The sequence below is a fragment of the Cervus canadensis genome, chromosome 1, assembly GCF_019320065.1.
Source record: "Cervus canadensis isolate Bull #8, Minnesota chromosome 1, ASM1932006v1, whole genome shotgun sequence".
In the NCBI taxonomy this organism is placed as follows: Eukaryota; Metazoa; Chordata; class Mammalia; order Artiodactyla; family Cervidae; genus Cervus; species Cervus canadensis.
Genome location: NC_057386.1, coordinates 22,090,309 through 22,110,444, shown reverse-complemented (window position 1 = coordinate 22,110,444; position 20,136 = coordinate 22,090,309). Strand labels below are relative to the sequence as shown.

The following is a 20,136-nucleotide window of genomic DNA, read 5'->3' as shown; positions in this document are numbered from 1 at the left end:
AGGGAATTCCCAGAGACTGTCCATTCTTTATTGGAATCTGAGAGAAAGGCTGGTGCTTGGGAAATAAGTTATAAATCAATAGATCAGAAATAATCATTGAGCTCCCAAGAATAAATTATGTCTTGAAGGGCATAGGAAACAAAAGCAATAAAGAGATTTCAGGACTGGAAATGGTGTTAAAAACTAGTGGGTGCTGAATATGAGAGGGAGAAGAGAAGGAACAGCAGAAGTAGAAAAAGAAATGGGGAGGGGAGTGTCCATAGCTGTGTCTGAACGTCTTCTCTAAAGGATGTCCAGATGCTAATCCCTGGAGCCCAAGAAAATGTTACTTTACCTAGTAGGAGGTACATTGCAGCTGTGGTTAAGTGCTGTGGGACCCACTGTAATTACAGAATCCCTAGAAGAAGGAGCTAGGAGGATGAGCGTCAGAAAAGGAGATGTGATGACAGAGGTAAAAGACTGAGTGATGTGGGGCCATGAGCCAGGGAATGTCAGCAGCCTCTGAAAGCTGCAGGAGGCAAGGAACAGATTCTCCCTAGAGCTTCCCAAAAGAAAACTTCTTTTTTTAAAAAGTCTTTATTGAATGTGTTACAGTATTGCTTTTGTTTTACCTTTTGGCTTTTTGACTGCTAGGGTTGTGAGATCTTAGCTCCCCGACCCCCTGCACTGGCAGGTGAAATTTTAATGACTGGAGCACCAACAAAGCCCCAGGAACACAAATCTGCTGACTCATTTAACCTTTCAGAACTGGAAGAGAATAAATTTGTGTTGCTATAAGCCACTAAGTTTGTAATTTGTTAGAGCAGTGATAGGAAACTAATGCAGGGGTTAACAACTGAAAACAACCTAAATTCCTAACAGTGACAGATTGGTTAAATAAGTTACCATATGTTACTGTGGTGGACTATTGTAATTGTTAGCTAGCCATTAAAAATTATGCCATTAAAGGTCATCTAATAATATGGGCAACGTTCATAATAGATTGCCAAGTACAGAAAGCAAGTAAAAATATTGTAGGTATTTATGTGAAAAATTCATCAAGAGATACACTTAAGAGTTACACATTTTTTGCACTGAACGTGGGCATGGTATACCTCAATAAAAAAGTTTTGCAGATATTATATAAATGTCCTGTTTTGTTCCAATAAGAGAAGTGTATTAAACCTGTATATCTGAATAGGAAAAAGACTGAGAATGTATAAACCATATGTTAATAATAGCTACCCCTGGGTGGTAGATTACAGATGATTTTTATATTCACTTTTTATTTCTATGAATTCCAGTTTTTCTTCAGTGAACAGGTATTACTTTTGTGATCAAAAATTAGCTTTTTAAAAATCAAGGAAAATGGGTAGGGGGAAAGTCTACAGAAAGATTTGTATGCTCAAGGGCAAGGGCCCTTTAGCGCCTGGCACAACCAAGCCACTATTAACAATTTTCTGCAAATAGGTGATTTTAAAAAAAATTATGTCCCCTCCACCCCCAACAGAAAGGGATTCAATCCTGGGGACGTAGAAGGAAGAAGAAAAAAGGCAAGAATATAGAGGTAAAAGCTTCCTGGATCGTGACTTAGGGCCGTTAGGGCCTGGATCGTGAGTTAGGATCGTGAGATGGGAGGGAAGTAGAGCAGGCTGTAGCCTTGCCCCTGCCCTCTCCTGTATTGACCAGAAGACAGACCACACACCCTCAGCTGCTTTCTCCTTTCATTTTCAGTCCTCCATTATTTCCTTCCTTTTTTTTTTTAAACTGTATTTCTGTATGGCTGTGCTGGGACTTTCTCTAGTTGCAGTGAGCAGAGGCTACTCTTCATTGCTGCGCACAGACTTATTGTGGTAGCTTCTCTCGTTGCAGAGTATGGGCTCTGGGTGCATGGGTTTCAATAGTTGCGGTTCCCAGGTCCTAGAGCATGGGCTCAATAGTTGTGGCGCACAGGCTTAGTTGCCTGGCAGCCTGTGGGATCTTCCCAGGCCAGGGGTCTCCTGCATTAGCAGGCAATTCTTTACCGCAGAGCCACTAGGGAAGGCTCTTTTGTTCTTTTACTAGTTATCAAAATAATACATGCTTCTCACTGGAGAAATTTGAAAAGGCATGAAGAGTTAAGCAGAAATCACCTGTAATCCCAAATTATTATACCAGCAAAATATTGGTGTATTTCTCAACATAGCTCAATTTTAAATGAAAATCAAAGTATTACTATGTAACATTTTTGTAAACCCTGCTCCTCCCCCCAAAAAAGTACTTTTAAGAATTTTTAATTGCTTGATTTCATTGTCAGACTATGTTAAAAAGTAGTATATGAACTGACTCCAGTTGGGTTTTCATGCTGGGAGTGCAGATGGAGAGGTAAGTAAAGGCTTTTAATGTTGACTTAAGCTTTTTAAAAACCAATAAAATAAGGTAAAAATTGAAAATCACTTGAGTATGCCCAGTGGATCACAAACCTGAGGCTCACTGAGGCCGCTCCTCCTGGTCAGGTGTTCAGGGATCCTGTATTCTGGGCCAGCACTCTTCTAATGTTCTGGTTTTTTTTTTTTTATTTAGTTGAGTACATACTCAATTTTGATTATGCCTCATTGTTTTGAGAAAAGGCGAGCTGTCTTTCTCTTGTGTGTCTCCTTATTCTTTTTTTTTTCTTGTTTCAATCTTTTAAATTTATTGAGACTTCTTTTAAGGCCCAGAATATATGGCATATTCAGTTGGAAGTATTTTTTTAATTTAATTTTTACTTTTTTTTATTAAACATTTTTTATTGCAGTATAGTTCACATAAAACTCACTCTTTTAAAGCATAAAATGCACTGCTTTTTAGTGTATTCACAATACTGTATAACCATCACCACTATCCAATTCTAAAACATTTGTATCACGCCCCCCCCCCCCCGCCCCCCCCCCCCCCAATAAATCCATGCTCATTAGTAGTTATTCTCTTTCCCCCTTCCCCAAGCTCTGCTACTGCTACTGGTAAGTCACTTCAGTCGTGCCCAACTCTGTGCGAACCTATCCCTGGGATTCTCCAGGCAAGAACACTGGAGTGGGTTGCCATTTCCTTCTCCAATGCAGAAAAGTGAAAAGTGAAAGTGAAGTTGCTCAGTCGTGTCTGACTCTTCGCAACCCCATGGACTGCAGCCTACCAGGCTCCTCCATCCATGGGATTTTCCAGGCAAGAGTACTGGAGTGGGGTGCATTGCCTTCTCCTCCTTTATTCTTACAGGTTTCTGACACCAGGTGTGTGGGAGTCTCCCCGCCTGCCCCCCCCCCCACCCCCCAGCAGTTCTCTGACAGTGAGGGTCAATTTAACTCAATTCTGATGCTGTTTACCTGGAGATAGAGTCAGCTCCCTCAGGTTAAGGGTGCGGTACTTCCCAGGTGGCACAGTGATAAAGAATCCTCCTGCCAGTGCAGGAGACGGAGGAGATATGGGTTCAATTGCCTGGTCAGGAAAATTCCCTGGAGTAGGAATGGCAACCCTCTCCAGTATTCATGGGCAGAGTGGGAAATTCTGTGGACAGAGGAGCCTGGTGGACTACAGTCCATGGGGTCACAAAGAGTCAGACATGACTGAGTACAACACAGCAACTCACGAGATCACCTCCCACTTCAAATGTCAATCATAAGTAGTAGGCCCCCAGGTTACCCACAACTTCTGACTTGGCTACAAATCTGAGACTTCCATGACCCCTCCTTGGGATCTCTCAATTTGCTAGAGTGACTCAGAACTCAGGGCAACACTTACATTTACCAGTGCATTAAAGGATATGATAAAGGATGTAGATGGGGCTTCCCTGGTGGCTCACAGGTTCAATCCCTGATCCTGGAAGATCCCACGTGCCACAGAAGATCCTACATCCCACCTAAGCCCGTGTGCCACAATGCTGAGCCTGTGAGTGTGGGAACCGCAATTACTGAAGCCCAGGAGCCCTAAAGCCTGTGGTCTGCAACAAGAGAAGCCACCGAAATGAGAAGCCCTCGCACCACACCTAGACCAGCCCCCGCTCTCTGCAAACTAGAGAAAGGCCTATGCAACAACAAAGACTCAGCACAGCGAAAAATAAATAATACCTTTCTTAGGAACTTCCCTGGTGGTCCAGTGGCTAAGACTCCATGCTTCCAATGCAGGGCCCAGGTTCTACCCTGCATCAGGGAACTAGATCCACATGCCGCAGCTAAAGGGACTGCATGCCGCAACTAAGACCCAGTGCAGTGAAATAAGTAATAAAAATTTTTAAGTTTTTTTTTTTTTTTAAGGGATACAAATGAAGAGATATAATATATACACAGGGGGAGGTCTGGGAGGGTCTGAACACAGGAGCTGCTGTTAGGGTGCACCAGGTGTTCACTCCAGGTATTCACTCATCTGGAAGCTCCCAAACCCCGTACTATTAGGATTGTTAGAGGGGCTTCCTCATGTAGACCGCGCTTCCCTGATGGCTCAGTTGGTAAAGAATCTGCCTGCAATCCAGGAGACCCTGATTTGATTCCTGGGTCAGGAAGATCTGCTGGAGAAGGGATAGACTACCCACTCCAGTATCCTGGCCTGGAGAGTTCCATGAACTGTATAGCCCATGGAATCGCAAAGAATCGTACCCAACTGAGCAACTTTCACATGGACACGGTAACTGTTAACTCCATTTCCATCCCCTCTCCCCTATTTAGAGAAGTTGAGGGAGGGCTGAAAATTCCGAGCTTCTAATTATGTTTTGGTCTTTCTGGTGACCAGTTGCCATCCAGGAGCCCATCCAGAATAAAAAATGCTCCCAATGTAAGCACTTCAGATTTGCAAGGGTTTTCAGGATCCCCGTGTCAGGGATGGAATATGATATCTTGTGTCCCCTATTAGACTATAACTAAAGGTTTATCAACCTTGGAGCTATTAATATTTTGGACCAAATAATTCTTTGTTGTGGGGGTGCTGTCTTGTGCACTGCTGGGTCTTTTAGCTAGCTTACCAGTATCGCACCCCACCCCCCAACCCTGACCATCAGAAATCTCTCCAGGGCTTCCCTGGTGACTCAGTGGTAAAGAATCTGGCTGTCAGTTCAGGGGACATGGGTTTGATCCTGGTCCTGGAGGATCCCACACGCCACGGGATGGACAACTGGGTGCATGAGCCGCAGTTACTGAGCCAGCACTGTAGAGCCCATGAGCAGCAACTACTGAACCCAAGCTCCACGACAAGAGAAAAACCACAGTAATGAGAGGCCCAAGCACCGCAACCAGAGAGTAGCCCCCACTTGGCGCAACTGGAGAAGACGCAGCAATGAAGACTCAGCACCGCCATAAATAAATAAAATCTTGAAATGTCTGCAGACCTTGCTAATTGTCCCCTGGTAGCAAAAATTGCTCTCCTACCCTCGCGGTTGTGGACCACTGCTCCTTGATGTCTAATAAATGCCTGTATTCCGTATAGTAAGTTTATTGTCCAAACAGTATCATTGCCTCATGAGAGTAATAGCTAATCTTTATAAAGCCTTTGTTCTTTGTACTATTCTAAGATCTTTACATATATTAACTCATTTAATCTTCAGAACAACCCCTGTGAGGTAGAAACTATTATTATGCCCTTTTTGCAGTCAAGAAACTTAAAAGACTCAAAACTAGTTAGGTTAGTTGCTTAAGGTCACCCACCTGCAAAGTAACATCTGGGATTTGCCTACCCAGGCAGTGCAGCTGCAGATTCTGGGCTCAAACCATTTTGCTATCTACTGCTTTTAAATACAAAAGAAACTAACTAAAAAAAAAAAAAAAGCCAAACATTCTACCTGCAGAATTTGCATAGGCGAACACAAGCTAAAAATAAAATTCCCTATTTTGCCTTTCTCACAAAACATAGCAAAGCATTTTGCCGTGTTGCTAAAATCTGATAGAATTGAATGGCTGCATCATGTTCTATCAGGAAGATAGACAATAACATGACCAGTCCTTTCTTATTGGGCATTGTGATCTTTGATGATACTTCATTTAAAGAATTATAATCAATTTTTAAAGTATATCTTGCAAGCAATAAAGTACCATTTTAAGGGTACGGTTTGAAAAGTTTTGACAAATGTTACAAACAGCACAAGATACAGGACATTTTCATCACCTTTGTTCCTCTCTGTGGTGGTGTGATGAAGCTGACTAGTACCCTAGTACCAGCTCAGGAGAACCAACTTCATGTACATCTCTTCTCAGGTCTACATTTAGTGATATCACATTAGTAGCTCAAAAGTGGCCATGGTGGGAATATTTACACCACAGAAATTGGTAGAGTGCCACGAATCAAGACTTTAAAAAATTTTTTTAGAAACAGTTTACCTGGTTCTAAATTGTGCCTTTTTGCAGTCAACTCTCTATCTTCAACCACAGTCTGCTTTCTGGCATCTTTTCTTTTGCATTTTTATAGATTTCTTTAAATGAAATCATGCAGCACATACTCCTGTGCCTACCTTCTTTTGCTCACCTTTTTTTGTTTTTTTTCCCCCTTATTTTTGAGATTCATCAGCATTGTGGCACACAGCAACAGTTCATTCCTTTTTGTATTGTTCCATTGTATGGATATAGAACTTGGCCAGAAACTTTGTTGTGGTTTCCACAAGAAACAACAGGTGAGACAGGGTAACAGGCTTAGTATTATTGGCTAGTGTAATGATTTCAGTGGACCTTAGGACGTAGGAACTGTCTAGTTGTCTGGTATCTGGCCCTGGGGTGATTAGGACAAAGGAATAGTGACTTTAATTGTGAGCTTGATAAATTAGGTGGTTTGGAGTAAGGGTTTTGGATTGGTTGGTGGTTTTATAAAAGGTTCACTGGCAGGAGAATGATTTATTATCTCTTAAGAATTGGTTAGCACTCAGAGGGGCAGTCTGTCCTAGGCTGGAAAAATGCCAAGACGTCAAAGCATCAGTAAATAAAAAAAAAAAAAAATGTAAAACCATGATTAATACACCTTGAAAGGTATATTATCTGAACTCAGGGATGCTAAGCATAGCTGAAACACAACTACATAGCATATAGTGAAACCTGGCCCCTTTGTCACACTTGGCCCTAAGGTTCTCCTAACCAGATTAATATACTCTTCAATCAGTATATTGAAAGATCCTTTGGGAAAACTGATCATCTCATGAAGAAATGCCTGCAGATACTGTATTAGTCTCCTGTTGTTGTTCAGTCACTCAGTCATGTCTGACTCTTTGTGATCCCATGAACTGCAGCACATCAGGCTTCCCTGTCCTTCACTATCTCCCAGAGCTTGCTCAAACTCATGTTCATTGAGTCGGTGATGCCATCCAACCATCTCATCCTCTGTTGTCCCCTTCTCCTTCTGTCTTCAGTCTTCAGTGCTTAACCTTTTTTATTGTCCAGCTCTCACATCCATACATGACTACAGGAAAAATCATAGCTTTGACTATACAGGCCTTTGTAGGCAAAGTAATGTCTCTGCTTTTTAATATACTGTCTAGGTTTGTCATTGCTTTTCTTCCAAGGAGAAAGCATCTTTTAGTTTCATGACTGCAGTCACCATCCACAGTGATTTTGGAACCCAAGAAAATAAAGTCTGTCACTGTTTCCCCATCTATTTGCCATGAAGTGATGGAACTGGATGCCATGATCTTGGTTTTTTTCAATGTTGAGTTTTAAGCCAGCTTTTTCACTCTCCTGTTTCACCTTCATTAGAAGGCTCTCTAATTCCTCTTCACTTTCTGTCTTTAGGCTGGTGTCATCTGCATATCTGAGGTTATTGATAATTTTCTCCCAGAAATCTTGATTCCAACTTGTGCTTTAGTCTGCTGAGGGTGCTATAACAAAATCTTGGTAGCTTAAAACCAAAGAAATTTATTCTCTCTCAGTTCTGGAAGTCAGAAGTCCAAAATCAGTCAAGTCTGAAAACATGTCAGGGCCATGTTCCCTCCAGAGGCTCTAGGGAGCATTTCTTTCTTTGCTTCTTCCAGATTTTGGTGGCTCCAGGTATTCCTTGGGTGGTAGCAGCATCACTCCAGTCTGCCTCCACCTTCACATAACTTTCTCTCTATGTCTCTCTTCTGGGTGTCTCCTATAGACACTTGTTATTGGGTTTAGGGCCCACTCAGAGTATCCGAGGTGGTCTTATCTTAAAATCCTTAATTGCAAAGACTCTTTTTTCCAAATGAAGTCACATTCACAGATTATGGGGATTAAGATGTGGATATGTCTTTTGGAGAACCACTGTTCAACCACTCTTAAGAGCTGCGAATCCAAAGTGAAAGTCAGCTCACTGCAGTAAGGTCCAGCAACTGAGAAGCCCTGTCTCATGAACATAGAGTGTCCAGAAAGTCTTCCTCAGTTGGAATGGATGTCAAGGATCACCAGATAGTTGAAGAAAGTCTCTAACGTGAAAGACAAAGACCAAACAAGAACAAAGGAACTTGGAGAATATAGAAACAGCACAGAGACCAGAACAAAACAAAATATAACTTAAAAGATGATAAATGTTCTCAGATATGGAGATGTTGTTACATCCATGAAATAAAAACAAATGGGTATAAAAAAAATTAGGGAATAAAACATCTTAAAAATTTGATAACCAGTAACTGCAATCAAGGAGTTACAGGACTTTCATGGTGGTCCAGTGGCTAAGATTCTGTGCTCCCAGTGTAGGGGGCCCAGGTTCAACTTCTAGTCAGGGAACTAGATCCCACATGCAATAGTTAAGATCCCACCTTCTGCAACTAAGACCTGGGGCTAATAAATAAATACTAAAAAAAAAAAAAAAAAAAAAAAAACCCAAACCCACAAAGGGTTAGAAGAAAAAATTGAGAAAATATCCTTAAAAGAAAAGAAAAGCTGGGTGAAATAACTGACGAGGGATTAATCTCCAAAATATATAAGCAGGTCATGCAACTCAATACCAGAAAACAAACAACCCAATCAAAAAGTGGATAGAAGACCTAAACAGACGTTTCTCCAAAGAAGACATACAGGTGGCTAATAAACACATGAAAAGATGCTTGCCATCATTATTAGAGAAATGCAAATCAAAACTATAATTAGGTATCATGTCACATTGGTGATAATGGCCATCATCAAAAAACCTACAACCTTTCGGCTTTCGGCTCGGAGGAGGCAAAGGTGCAACTTTCTTTGGTCCTCCCAAACCTGGGTTCATCCGACACGAGCCACCTCCACCATGCTGTTTAAGTTCAACCCCAACGAGATCAAAGCCGTATACCTGAGGTGCACTGGTGGGGAAGTTGGTGCCACGTCTGCCCTGGCCCCCAAGATTGGTCCCCTGGGTCTATCTCCAAAAAAGGTCGGTGATGACATCACCAAGGCAACTGGTGATTGGAAGGGTCTGAGGATTACAGTGAAACTGACCATTCAGAACAGACAGGCCCAGACTGAGGCGGTACCTTCTGTTTCTGCCCTGATCATCAAAGCCCTCAAGGAACCACCAAGAGACAGAAAGAAGCAGAATAGCATTAAGCACAGTGGAAACATCACTTTTGATGAGACTGTCAACACTGTCCAGCATATGTGGCATTGGTCTCTAGCTAGAGAACTTTCTGGAACTATTAAAGAGATCCTGGGGACTGCCCAGTCTGTGGGCTGCAGTGTTGCTGGCCGCCACCTCATGGCATCATAGATGACATCAACAGTGGTGCGGTGGAGTGCCCAGCTAGTTAAGAATGGCAAAGGAAAAAGAAAAATAAAGGATTATTTGACAACCAAAAAAAAAAGTCTACAAACAATAAATGCTGGAGACTGTGGAGAAAAGGGAACCTCTCGCACTATTGGTGGGAATGCAAATTTATACAGTCACTACGGAGAATAGTATGGAGATTCTGTAAAAAACTAGCAGTAAGAGTACCATATGATCCAGCAATCCCACTACTGGGCATATACCCTGAGGAAACCACAAGTGAAAGACATATGTACCCAGTGTTCATTGCAGTACTATTTACAATAGCTAGGACATGAAATAAATAAGTTAAACAAGCAGGGTGACAATATACAGCCTTGATGTACTTCTTTCCCAATTTGGAACCAGTCTGTTGTTCTATGTATGACTGAGTGACTGAACTGAACTGAACTGAAGACATAAAAGCAATCCAGATGTCCTTCGACAGATGCATGGGTAAAGAAGTTGTGGTACATATACACAAGGAAATATCAGCTAAAAAGGGAATGCATTTGAGTTGGTTCTGATGAGGTGGACAAACATAGAGCCTGTTATGCAAAGTGAAATAAGTCAGAGAAAAACAAACATCATATATTAATACATTATATATGGAATCTAGAAAGAGTACTGGTAAGTCTTTTTGCAGGGCGGCAATGGAGACATAGAGAACAGAGTTGTAGACATGGTGGGGAAGAAGAGGGTGGGACGAACGGAGAGAGTAGCATGGGAACATATGCATCATGATATGTAAAATAGATAGCTAGTGGGCATTTGTAAAATATGTAAAGTAGATAGCTAGTGGGAGCTCAAACCAGTGCTCTGTGATAACCTAGAGGAGTGGGATGGGGTGGGAGGGAAGTTCAAGAGGGAAGGGACATACATATACCTATGGCTGATTCATGATGTATGGCAGAAACACAATATTGTACAGGACTTATCCTTATATTAAATAAAGGCCAAAAAAAAAAAAAAAAAAAGCTGGGGAATTCCCTGGCAGTCCAGTAGTTAGGACACTTCACTTTCACTACCGCGGGCCCGAGTTTGATCCCTTGTTGGGGAACTAAGATCCTACAAGCTGCACAGTGTGGCCAAAAGAAAAAAAAAGCTGGAAAATGGGCATGAAAAGATTTTTTTTTAAACTGGAAATAGCCCAGAAGGGTTAACATTCATCTTCGGAGTTACAGAGAAATAAAACAGATGTGTGAAAAGTGGAGGGAAAGCAATCATCAAAGGGATAATTCAAGAAATCAAATCAGGGGACTTGCCTGGTAGTCCAGTGGTTAAGAATCCACCTTCCAATGCAGAGGGCGTGGGTTCCATCCCTGATCGGGGAACTAAGATTCCACATGCCATGCGGCAACGAGCCCTGAGTGCCGCAACTACAGAGCCCGTGTTTCCGGGCTCATTAGTCACAACTAAGACCTGACACAGCCGAGAAAGGAAAGTGTTTAAAAAGTCAAATCGGAACCAAGTGAACTGTATTTCCAGAATGAGAAGTCCACTGAGTGCCCCACATCCATCAGTTCAGTCATCCAGCCATGTCCGACTCTGCGATCCCATGGACTGCAGCCTGCCAGGCTTCCTTGTCCATCACCATCTCCCAGAGTTTGCTCAAACTCATGTCCTTTGAGCCAGTGATGCCATCCAACTATCTCATCCTCTGTTGCCCCCTTCTTCTCCTGCCCTCAATCTTTCCCAGCACCAGGGTCTTTTCCAGTGAGTCAGCTCTTTGTATCAGGTGGCCAGAGCATTGGAGCTTCAGCTTTAGCATCAATCCTTCCAGTGAATATTCAGGGTTGATTTCCTTTAGGATTGACTGGTTTGCTCTCCTTCCAGTCCAAAGGACTCTCAAGAGTCTTCTCCAGTACCACAGTTCAAAGGCATTAATTCTTTGGCACTCAGCCTTTTTTATTGTCCAGCTCTCACATCTGTACATGACTACTGGAAAAATCATAGCTTTGACTATATGGACTTTGGTGAGCAAAGTGATGTCAACAGTGGATGGAAAAGAAATCAGATATTTCAGCTTGTTGAGTAAATAGAGAAAGGTTACTAAAACCTTCTGAGGGAAAAAGCAATTAACATTCAAAGGAACAGTTGTCAGAATGGTACCATGCTTCCGGTCAGGCATTCTGGAAGACAGCAGAGGAATGCTTTCGAATTATTTATGACCTATAACTTTATGAATTAGTCAAATTGTTAATTCCGTAATGTAAGCGTATTTTCAGATGTGTGAAATCTTAAAAAATTTTACTTCCTACCTACGTACCCCTTCTCAGGAAATGACTGGAGGATGTGGTACGCCAAAATGAGACAACAAATGAAGAAACAAGAAGACATGTGATCCTGGAAACAGGATATTCAACAGAGGTGAGAAGTGAAGAGAATTCTCATGATAATGATGAAAGGAAATCCCAGGGTGACATAACCTGGCTGCAGGCCTTCCAGAGTAATCAGTCAGGACTGGGGCAGGAGGACAGAAGGCCCCAGAAGGGATGTCGCCAAGAAATCAGACAAAATTAACATAGGAAATATCTACACTTTTGGTGATGGTAGAGAAAAATTAATTATAAGGACCTGGAAATCTTAAGTGCACAGCCCCCAATTTTTTTTTTTTTTTTATTAATGATTAACTCCAGGAAAAAAATATTTTTAAAAACTGAAAACCAAAGCTTAATCACAGTAGACTGGCTTGGCTGTGGATAATATTTATGGAGATGTAATTGTGTCAACAGAGTATGGAGGCTGGTCTCCATCAACCCTCACACTTCAGGCTTTCTTCCTTGTAGACTGCGGCCCAGCCAGTAGGAGTACTCTTTGTTCCAGCTGTCTGGGGCGTCTTTTGTTTAAATGGGAATCAAATTGATTAAATGCAATTAATAAATCAGTACATTAATAAACTAATTAAAGAATTAAATATCAGTTAAAAAATGCATCTAAGCAAAAGGCTATGGATGAAAGTATACATGCACACATTTTTTTTTTTATACTAAACACCTGGAAAAGATTATCTAGATTTAAACTTGTGCTCTAATTTGAGACGGTTGATTTACCCAAACAACAGGTCATAGTGTATGTTCAACCTTCATCCTATTAATAGGGAATTAAGTTGTGTATCCTTGAATCTGTCATATGTTAGACTGACCTGTGACACATGGTAAATTTTTTTCTAGTCCTGTTTTAATTTTTTCCACTAGACTGAGCAGTTTGAGGGCAGGCTCTTGTTCTTTCCTCTGTAAGGTTCTGGCACTTAACACAGACCTTGAATTTTTTTTTTTTTTAACCTACGATTAAGATTAAGTCACCACAGAGCCCACGGTTTGAGTTGATGAGCACATCTAATATTTGCAGAGCATTCAGTTCACCCTGCACTGTCACATCTGTCTGCCCCACACCAAGGTTGGTGTTTTTATTTCTCTCTTCTCCCTTCTCATTTTTTGGAAGAGGACCTGAGTTCCAGAGAGTGCCTTCCCGAAGGTCACAGAAGTCAGTGTTGGAACCCCTAGCAGAACTCAGATCTCTAATGATGCATTAAAAAAACACTTTAAAAAAATATGGTTTAAAAAATTTACCATCAACCATTTTTAAGTGTATAGTTCAGTAGTGTTAAGTACAGTCACATGGTTGTGGGTTATGGCTCTCTAGAACTTACTCATCTTGCAAAACTGAAATTCTGTATCCATTGAACAACTCTCTACTTTCCCCTCACCCATCCCTGCCCCTGGCAATCACCGTTCCACTTTGTGTCTCTGAATTTGAGCACTCTAGATACCTTCTGTAAGGGAGTCATACACGTATGTCTCTGTAATTGGCTCATCTCACTTAGCATATGTCCTCGAGGTTCATCTATTTCCTCCCATGAGGCCAATCAATATTCTGTTGTATGTAGCCATTTTATTTATCCATTCATTCATCAGTGGACACCTGGGTGCTTCCATCTCTTAGCTTTTGTAAGTAATGCTGCTATGAGCATGAGTGTATATATATCTCTTTGAGATCTTGCTTTCAGTTCTTTTGGATATATACTGGAAGTGGGATTCCAGTAAGATATTTTTAAAATTCTCCATCTCATTACAAAAATGATTTGAGGACTTTCCTGGTGGTCCAATGGTTAATCCACCTGCCAGTGCAGGGGACATGGGTTCAATCCCTGGTCCAGGAAGACCCCACATGCCTTGGAGTAATTAAGCCTGTGGGCCACTACTACTGAGCCCAAGCTCTAGAGTCCATGCTCTGCAACAAGAGAAGCCACTGCAGTGCCTGCACCCTGCAACTAGAGAAAGCCCACATGCATCAATGAAGACCTAGCACAGTCAAAATTAAATACATGAATGAATGAACAAATAAAATTTAAAAAAATGATTTGAGGCCATTGTCTCGGCACCTTCTTAAGTATATAAATATATTTTAAAAAAGGCTCTGAATTTTGAATGAATGAGAAAAGGGCCAGAATGAAGGAACAGAGGAGACAACAGAAAGGAGTGGCCTAACAGAAGTCTGGTGGGATAAAGTTTTTTATCTTTACCCTTGGGAAGTAGCTGCAAATAATTAAGATCCACCAGCGGTAGACTGGAGTAGCCACTGTAGTGGCCGAGGCGTTTTTTTCTTATCTACACAAAGATCTCCAAAACACTCAAAGTTGCATCCAAACAGAATAATCCCTATGCATATGAAAGAGTCACAAAGGAGGGATTCCATGTTCATGATGCCTGGTGTGTATGGGGATAGCTATACAAACTCATATTCTGGAACTGTCATGGGACCTTCATAAAAGACCTAGTCAGAGTAGGGACAGAGGTAGAGTGTGTTGGTCAGAAGACTCTGCTCATCTTCAGAGACTGATGTCAGATCTGATTTTTCAAGAAAAGCTGGATATAATTAACACAACACTGTAAATCAACTATATTCCAATAAAATTTTTTTAAAAAGGGAAAAGCTAGAAATCTGAACTTTGACGTGCAATTTGACTTTTAAAAACTGGTGTTAAAATTTTCAAAAAGTTTTAAAGACATTCTGAATGTGAAAGACAAAATGCAAGTTTGCAACCTCTGGTGTGTGGTAGTGTGGAGCATTGATGATATTGACCTCTGGGGAAGAAGGTCTGGTTTGGTTGACCAAATCAAATGCTACACTTGCAGAAACTCTGCCCTTCTGTCGTTGGATAGAACTTAATGTGCTGCAGGCAGAGAGGAAGTGGCCTAAAATGAACCATTAAATTCTCCTGGTGGCATATCTGTGCCGGTCAGATAGAAGAGGAGAGCTCCCGGTTTTGCATCGTTTCTGTGATACTCAGTTGTGCCTACTTTACAGAACCATTGTAAAAGTACAACATCACAGAATTGGAAAGGTGTCAAATTTTTCCTAAAATGTAATGCAGGTGCTAACTGGGATAATTATCTTGCCACGAAGAGCTCAGAAGAGTGTAATGTTTTGGGAACAGTGACAGCTTCCACAAAAGCTGACCTAGGAAGGAGATGCTGGGCCCCAGCTCTGGCTGGAAGAAATGAAGAGGAAAGAATGTGTCAGCCGTTCTGCTCTGGTGGGTTTGAGAAGGAGGAAGAATACTGATCTTTTCTGCAAGTGGTGTTGGGGAGTCAGTGTAGAGTTGAGAAACACACATGGCCATAAATGGTGTGATCCTGCTCCAAAGAGCTGAGCTAACGCCTGGGCTTCATGAACCTCACACTGCAAGTTTCAACTAAAATAAACTTCTGACATTTCTATCAGTTCCCTTGAATAAGTCAGAGTTTAATAATTTATAGACTATTTCAGGGACTTCCCTGGCTATCCAGTGGTCAAGACTCTGCAATTTCACCGTGGAGGGGCACAGGTTCCATCCCTGATCCAGGAACTAAGATCCTGCCAGTTGAACGGCATGGCTGGGGAGGTGGGGTGGCAATGACTGCCTCATGTTCCCACTTAGAAGATTTGTACGATTACTTCTATTACTTGAGAAAGCAGCCCTGCTTATTATTACTACTAATGATATTGCAATGTTAGTAACATTCCTTATCATGCTTTGTAACTTACAAAGACCTTTCACTTGCATTTTTCTCATCTTGTTTCCTGGTAACTCTGAGATTATTATTTCTCACTTTACGATAAGGAAACTGATGGTTTCCCATTGTCCTTTAGCTAAAGTTTAGAATCTTCAACGTGGCCTAAGTCCCACCCTAGCCTGGGCCTTCCCTACTTCTCCAGAGCCTCTTTCACTACCTTCCCAGGAACTCTCTTTTTTCTAGCTATTCTGGATTTCTTTTGGTTCTCTAAATAGGTCAGGTTCTCTCCAGCTATAGGCCTGGCAATGCATGTGCTGTTTCTTTCATCGAGAACACTCTTCCCTGTCCTCTTTGCCTGGCTAGCATCTTTTGAGTCTCAGTTCAACAACATTTCTTCATGGGAGTCTTTCCTAAACATTGAGGCTACGTGGAACTTGCCAGTAACATCCCTTGTACCACCCAGCACTTCCCATTCCAAAGACTCATCACACTTCGGATGACTCATTCAGGACTTGGTGTCTCAGTGGTGAAGAATCCACCTGCCAATGCCAGAGATGTGGGTTCAATCCCTGATCCAAGATCCCACATGCTGTGGGGCAACTAAGCCCCGTGTGCCACCGCCACTAAGCTCATGCTCTAGAGCATGCGAGCCCCGACTACTGAGTCCACCTGCCGCAGCCACTGAAGCCCACTCGCCTAGAGCCTGTGCTCCGCAACAAGAGAAGCCGCTGCAGCAAGAAGCCCATGCCGCGCAGTTAGAGAAGACCCTGCTTGCTGCAACTAGAGAAAGCCCACATAGCAACGAAGACCTGTGCAGCCTAAAATAAAAGTACAAATTATTCATTCAGTAGTTCTTGTTCCTGCTCTGTGCCTCCTATAATATACTTTTACTCTGAAAGCTTTTGTAACAAGTCTGCTCTCTGGATTCCATGGCCGTGGAACTAATGCATCAGAACCTTGCCTTCTAGTCCAATGCTGTGGTGCTTCTTCTGACATTTCAATAATCAAGGTCCTTTGCGACCAAAAGGCACACATCCCGCATCACACAGCAGGTGGTGAGGTTAGAGCACAGCGCCACTGTATTCGTTAATGACTAGAAAAGACTGGTGCTCTTCTCACCTCTTCGGTTGTCTCTGTGATGCTTCTGTACCAGTGACCACCTTTGCCCAGCATCCTTTTGAGATAGTCAAGGGCGGATCTCAGATGACAGGGACGTTGAAAGCTACTCAGGCTCCTCGTGTCTCAGGTCTTGCCTTGGTTTGATGCACACAGGTAGGTCATTTAGAGTTGTGGGGCACGTTCATTTTCCATGTTGGAAGCAGTGAGGTACAGTTAGCAAATTAGTGGTACAAGCACAGGAGTGGTAGTAACACAGTGGCCCAAGCTGGCGAGGCAGGCATCAAGCAGGTAAACAGAGGCCAGTGGGAGGAACTCATGGCCTCATTTCAACAGTTGCAGCAAGCTGACCTCCCTTAAGGTTTTCAAGCCAGCTCTCTCTCTCCTTAGCAGTGTCTTCGTGAAATCCGTCACTATATACCTTCCTCAGTCCAGTTCACGGTAATCAAAATTTGTGGCTAGATAGCCAGGCAGTGGTGTATAAGGTTGCAAATGTTAGTTCCAAATATAGTGCAGTTCACATTGCGAGTGAGGAAAGAACATTGAGTGAATTCATTACGTGAACCACTTAAAACGAACTGAACCCAAGAGCTTAAAGCCACATTCTTCAAATATGCACACGCCACAGAGCTGCACTCAGCGTCAGGCAGTCAGGCTGGAAAACGTTCGTGAACCAGAGACTCTAAACAAGGAAGATGTTCTCAAGGTATGCATTTGCCAATTGTTTCTTTGTTCTCCAGCCATCCTTGGTGGTGAGCTGCATGACTTAGAGCTTGCAGGTGTAAGCCTGGCACACTTCCATGCCTAAGGCAAAGACTGAAACTTTGTGGCACTGGTTACAAAGGGGATCAGGCAAAGAGGGCACAGCCTGTCTTCCTACTAAAAATAACTAGATGCCTAGTTTATAGAAACATAGCTGGAAGAATATGCCCCAATCTTACCTGGCAAGCATGATTGTCTTCAGGAGCTGGATTTATAAGAAGGGATAGTTATTCTCTAGGGTGTTTTTTTCCCTTTCAAAATTTGGAAAATGGATATGTATTACATTTGTGAACAGAATTAAAATTTTAAGGGGATACAGTGTTAGATGAATAGCAAATTGTTACAATGAGGTTGGTAAAAGCATGCATGAATGCAAAGTCACTTCAGTCCTGTCCGATTCTTTGTGATCCCATTGTAGCCCATCAGGCTACTCTGTCCATTGGATTCTCCAGACAAGAACACTGGAGTGGGTTGCCATGCCCTCCTCCATGGGATCATCCCCACCCAGGGGTCAAACCCGCGTCTCTTATGTCTCCTGCAATGATAGGCAGGTTCTTTACCACTAGCGCCACCTGGGAGGCCCAAAGAAGAGCACAGACTATCTAATTATTCTCTACCATACACAAAAAATACACTTGCACATACTAGATGTAGAACAGGGTGCTCAAATAGAACTTCCTTCGGCGATGGATATGATCTCTATCTGTACTGCCCAATATGGCAGCCACTAGCCATGGGTGGCTGCTGAGCACTTGAATGTGGAACTTACTTTATTTTTTTTAACATTGTTAAAAACATTTATTTTAATATAGTCTATCATAAATAAGTCAGTAGAGGTTCCACTGTGCCACAGATGCACCTGACAAGAGCCCTGTGCCATCCAATTGGTGACCGTCTGAACGATGTCCCATCTCTTATCCCAGCCAGAGAGCACACCTTCCATATTGTTCCTCTGCATTGACTGCTTCCAAAACCAGATGACCACAGTCCTTTATCCCCAAAGGAAGCTCAAAACAGTTGGTTCAGGCATTCCAGGATCTGTACCCCTCTTAAATCCCAGGTCGAGAGGAATAAAACCCCAGCGGATGGCAAATTGTCCTCCCTTGAAAAGCTGCTGCAGCCTTTGCTTGGCCTCTTTGCTCAGCTTCACCATTGCGACAGCGCTGGCGACACCCGTGAGACAAGAGCAGCAAACGCTGGAACTTACTTTAAACTTAAATAGCTGCATATGGGAACTTAAATAGCTGCATATGGCTGGTGCTACTGTATTTGGACACACAGGTCTAGAATTTTCCATCTATAGGGAGCAAAGTGTCAGCAGAGGCAGGGAAAGGCCAGCTTTGGTAGCCAAGAGATCTTCTGTGAGACATGCTGTCTATCCAGTGGAGATGGAGTCTGTTTCAAGGATGACGTGAGAGGAGGCACTTCTTTACACTTGTAAAGGCCACAGCATTAACTTCATCCTTCTACACCCTTCACATTCTCCCGACTTTAAATTCTCCATTGATAGAAGAGGCCACTGACCTATTAGAAAAGCAGTAATCATCTCACCCATCCTCAGTCATGTCAAATATTTTAAATGTTTTGTATTTTTTTCTCATAAACTATTTCTCTCCACCTCTCCTCCACTATCTTGTATCCTGTGTTGTCTTGAGATTTCTCCTATTAAATCATCAGCCATTTAGTGTACTGTTTTCTTAATTTCTTTAAAAGTCTAATAAGCATGAAGAAGAGTATATCCATAAGGTTAGTATACATAATACAAGGTAATCAACACCTTAATGAATCAGAGTGGGTTAAGACTGCAGTGTAATGTATACTTGTACAATTTGTCAGATTTATGATAAAGGTTAAGGTTGTTTGGAGGTGAGAGGAGATGGATGTCACAGAGGACCATATTGGTATGATCAGCCAAACTATGGCCAGACTGTTTTTCCCTCCTTGGTTTTCATTTTAATTGGTATATAGCATATCTGCTGTCAGCTGGTGGCAGCTTCCTGAGAAAGCACAAGTTATGACAGATGGTAAGCTATGTTCCTTCTCTGTTGCTAATTCCACCCCAGCATTGGACCAGGAGCTCAGAAGTGAAAGCTACAATTGCCAGATAGCAGCAACAAAATCAGAGAAGCAGAGTTCTCTTTGGCCACCTGATGTGAAGAGCCAACTCATTGGAAAAGACCCTGATGCTGGGAAAGACTGAGGGCAGGATAAAGGGGTGACAGAGAATGAGACGGTTGGATGGCATCACCGACTCAATGACATGAGTTCGAGTGAATTCCGGGGGATGGCAAAGGACAGGGAACCCTGGCGTGCTGCGGTCAATGGGGTCAAAAAGAGTCAGACTTAGCGACTGAACAAGAGTTATCTACAAGTGGCAGTAACAACCCAATCAACTTTCCTTCCTGACACTACCATTTATCACAAAGTTAACCATCAAACCGTTAGAAGAACCAATCCTCTGACTTGGTTTCCTAGGGAAAGCAGTTATTTGGCCCACGTGTTTCATTAATATCAGGGTCCCCTGTCTCACTCTAGAATTTAAAACCAAACACCTTGACCACTTCGCTTGTACTAGGATTGTTCTAAGAAGGCAGGTCAATTTGGGGTGGGTATTTTGCATTACCAC

The 20,136-nt window shown here is 42.4% G+C and overlaps 2 protein-coding genes across 2 annotated transcripts; one reads left to right on the top strand and one right to left on the bottom strand.

Annotated features, from left to right (window-relative positions):
* The first annotated feature begins 8,906 nt into the window (after positions 1-8,906).
* On the top strand, positions 8,907-9,925 carry LOC122442327 (60S ribosomal protein L12-like). Its single transcript, XM_043470033.1, has one exon. It carries the CDS (start codon positions 8,959-8,961, stop codon positions 9,595-9,597), a length of 639 nt encoding a protein of 212 aa, XP_043325968.1. The 5' UTR covers positions 8,907-8,958; the 3' UTR covers positions 9,598-9,925.
* Positions 9,926-18,283: 8,358 nt separating this feature from the next.
* LOC122442332 (mitochondrial import receptor subunit TOM7 homolog) lies at positions 18,284-19,129 on the bottom strand. The gene has a single exon (XM_043470047.1). The coding sequence runs from the start codon at positions 18,805-18,807 to the stop codon at positions 18,502-18,504; it is 306 nt and encodes a 101-aa protein (XP_043325982.1). The 5' UTR covers positions 18,808-19,129; the 3' UTR covers positions 18,284-18,501.
* Between the last annotated feature and the right edge of the window lie 1,007 nt (positions 19,130-20,136).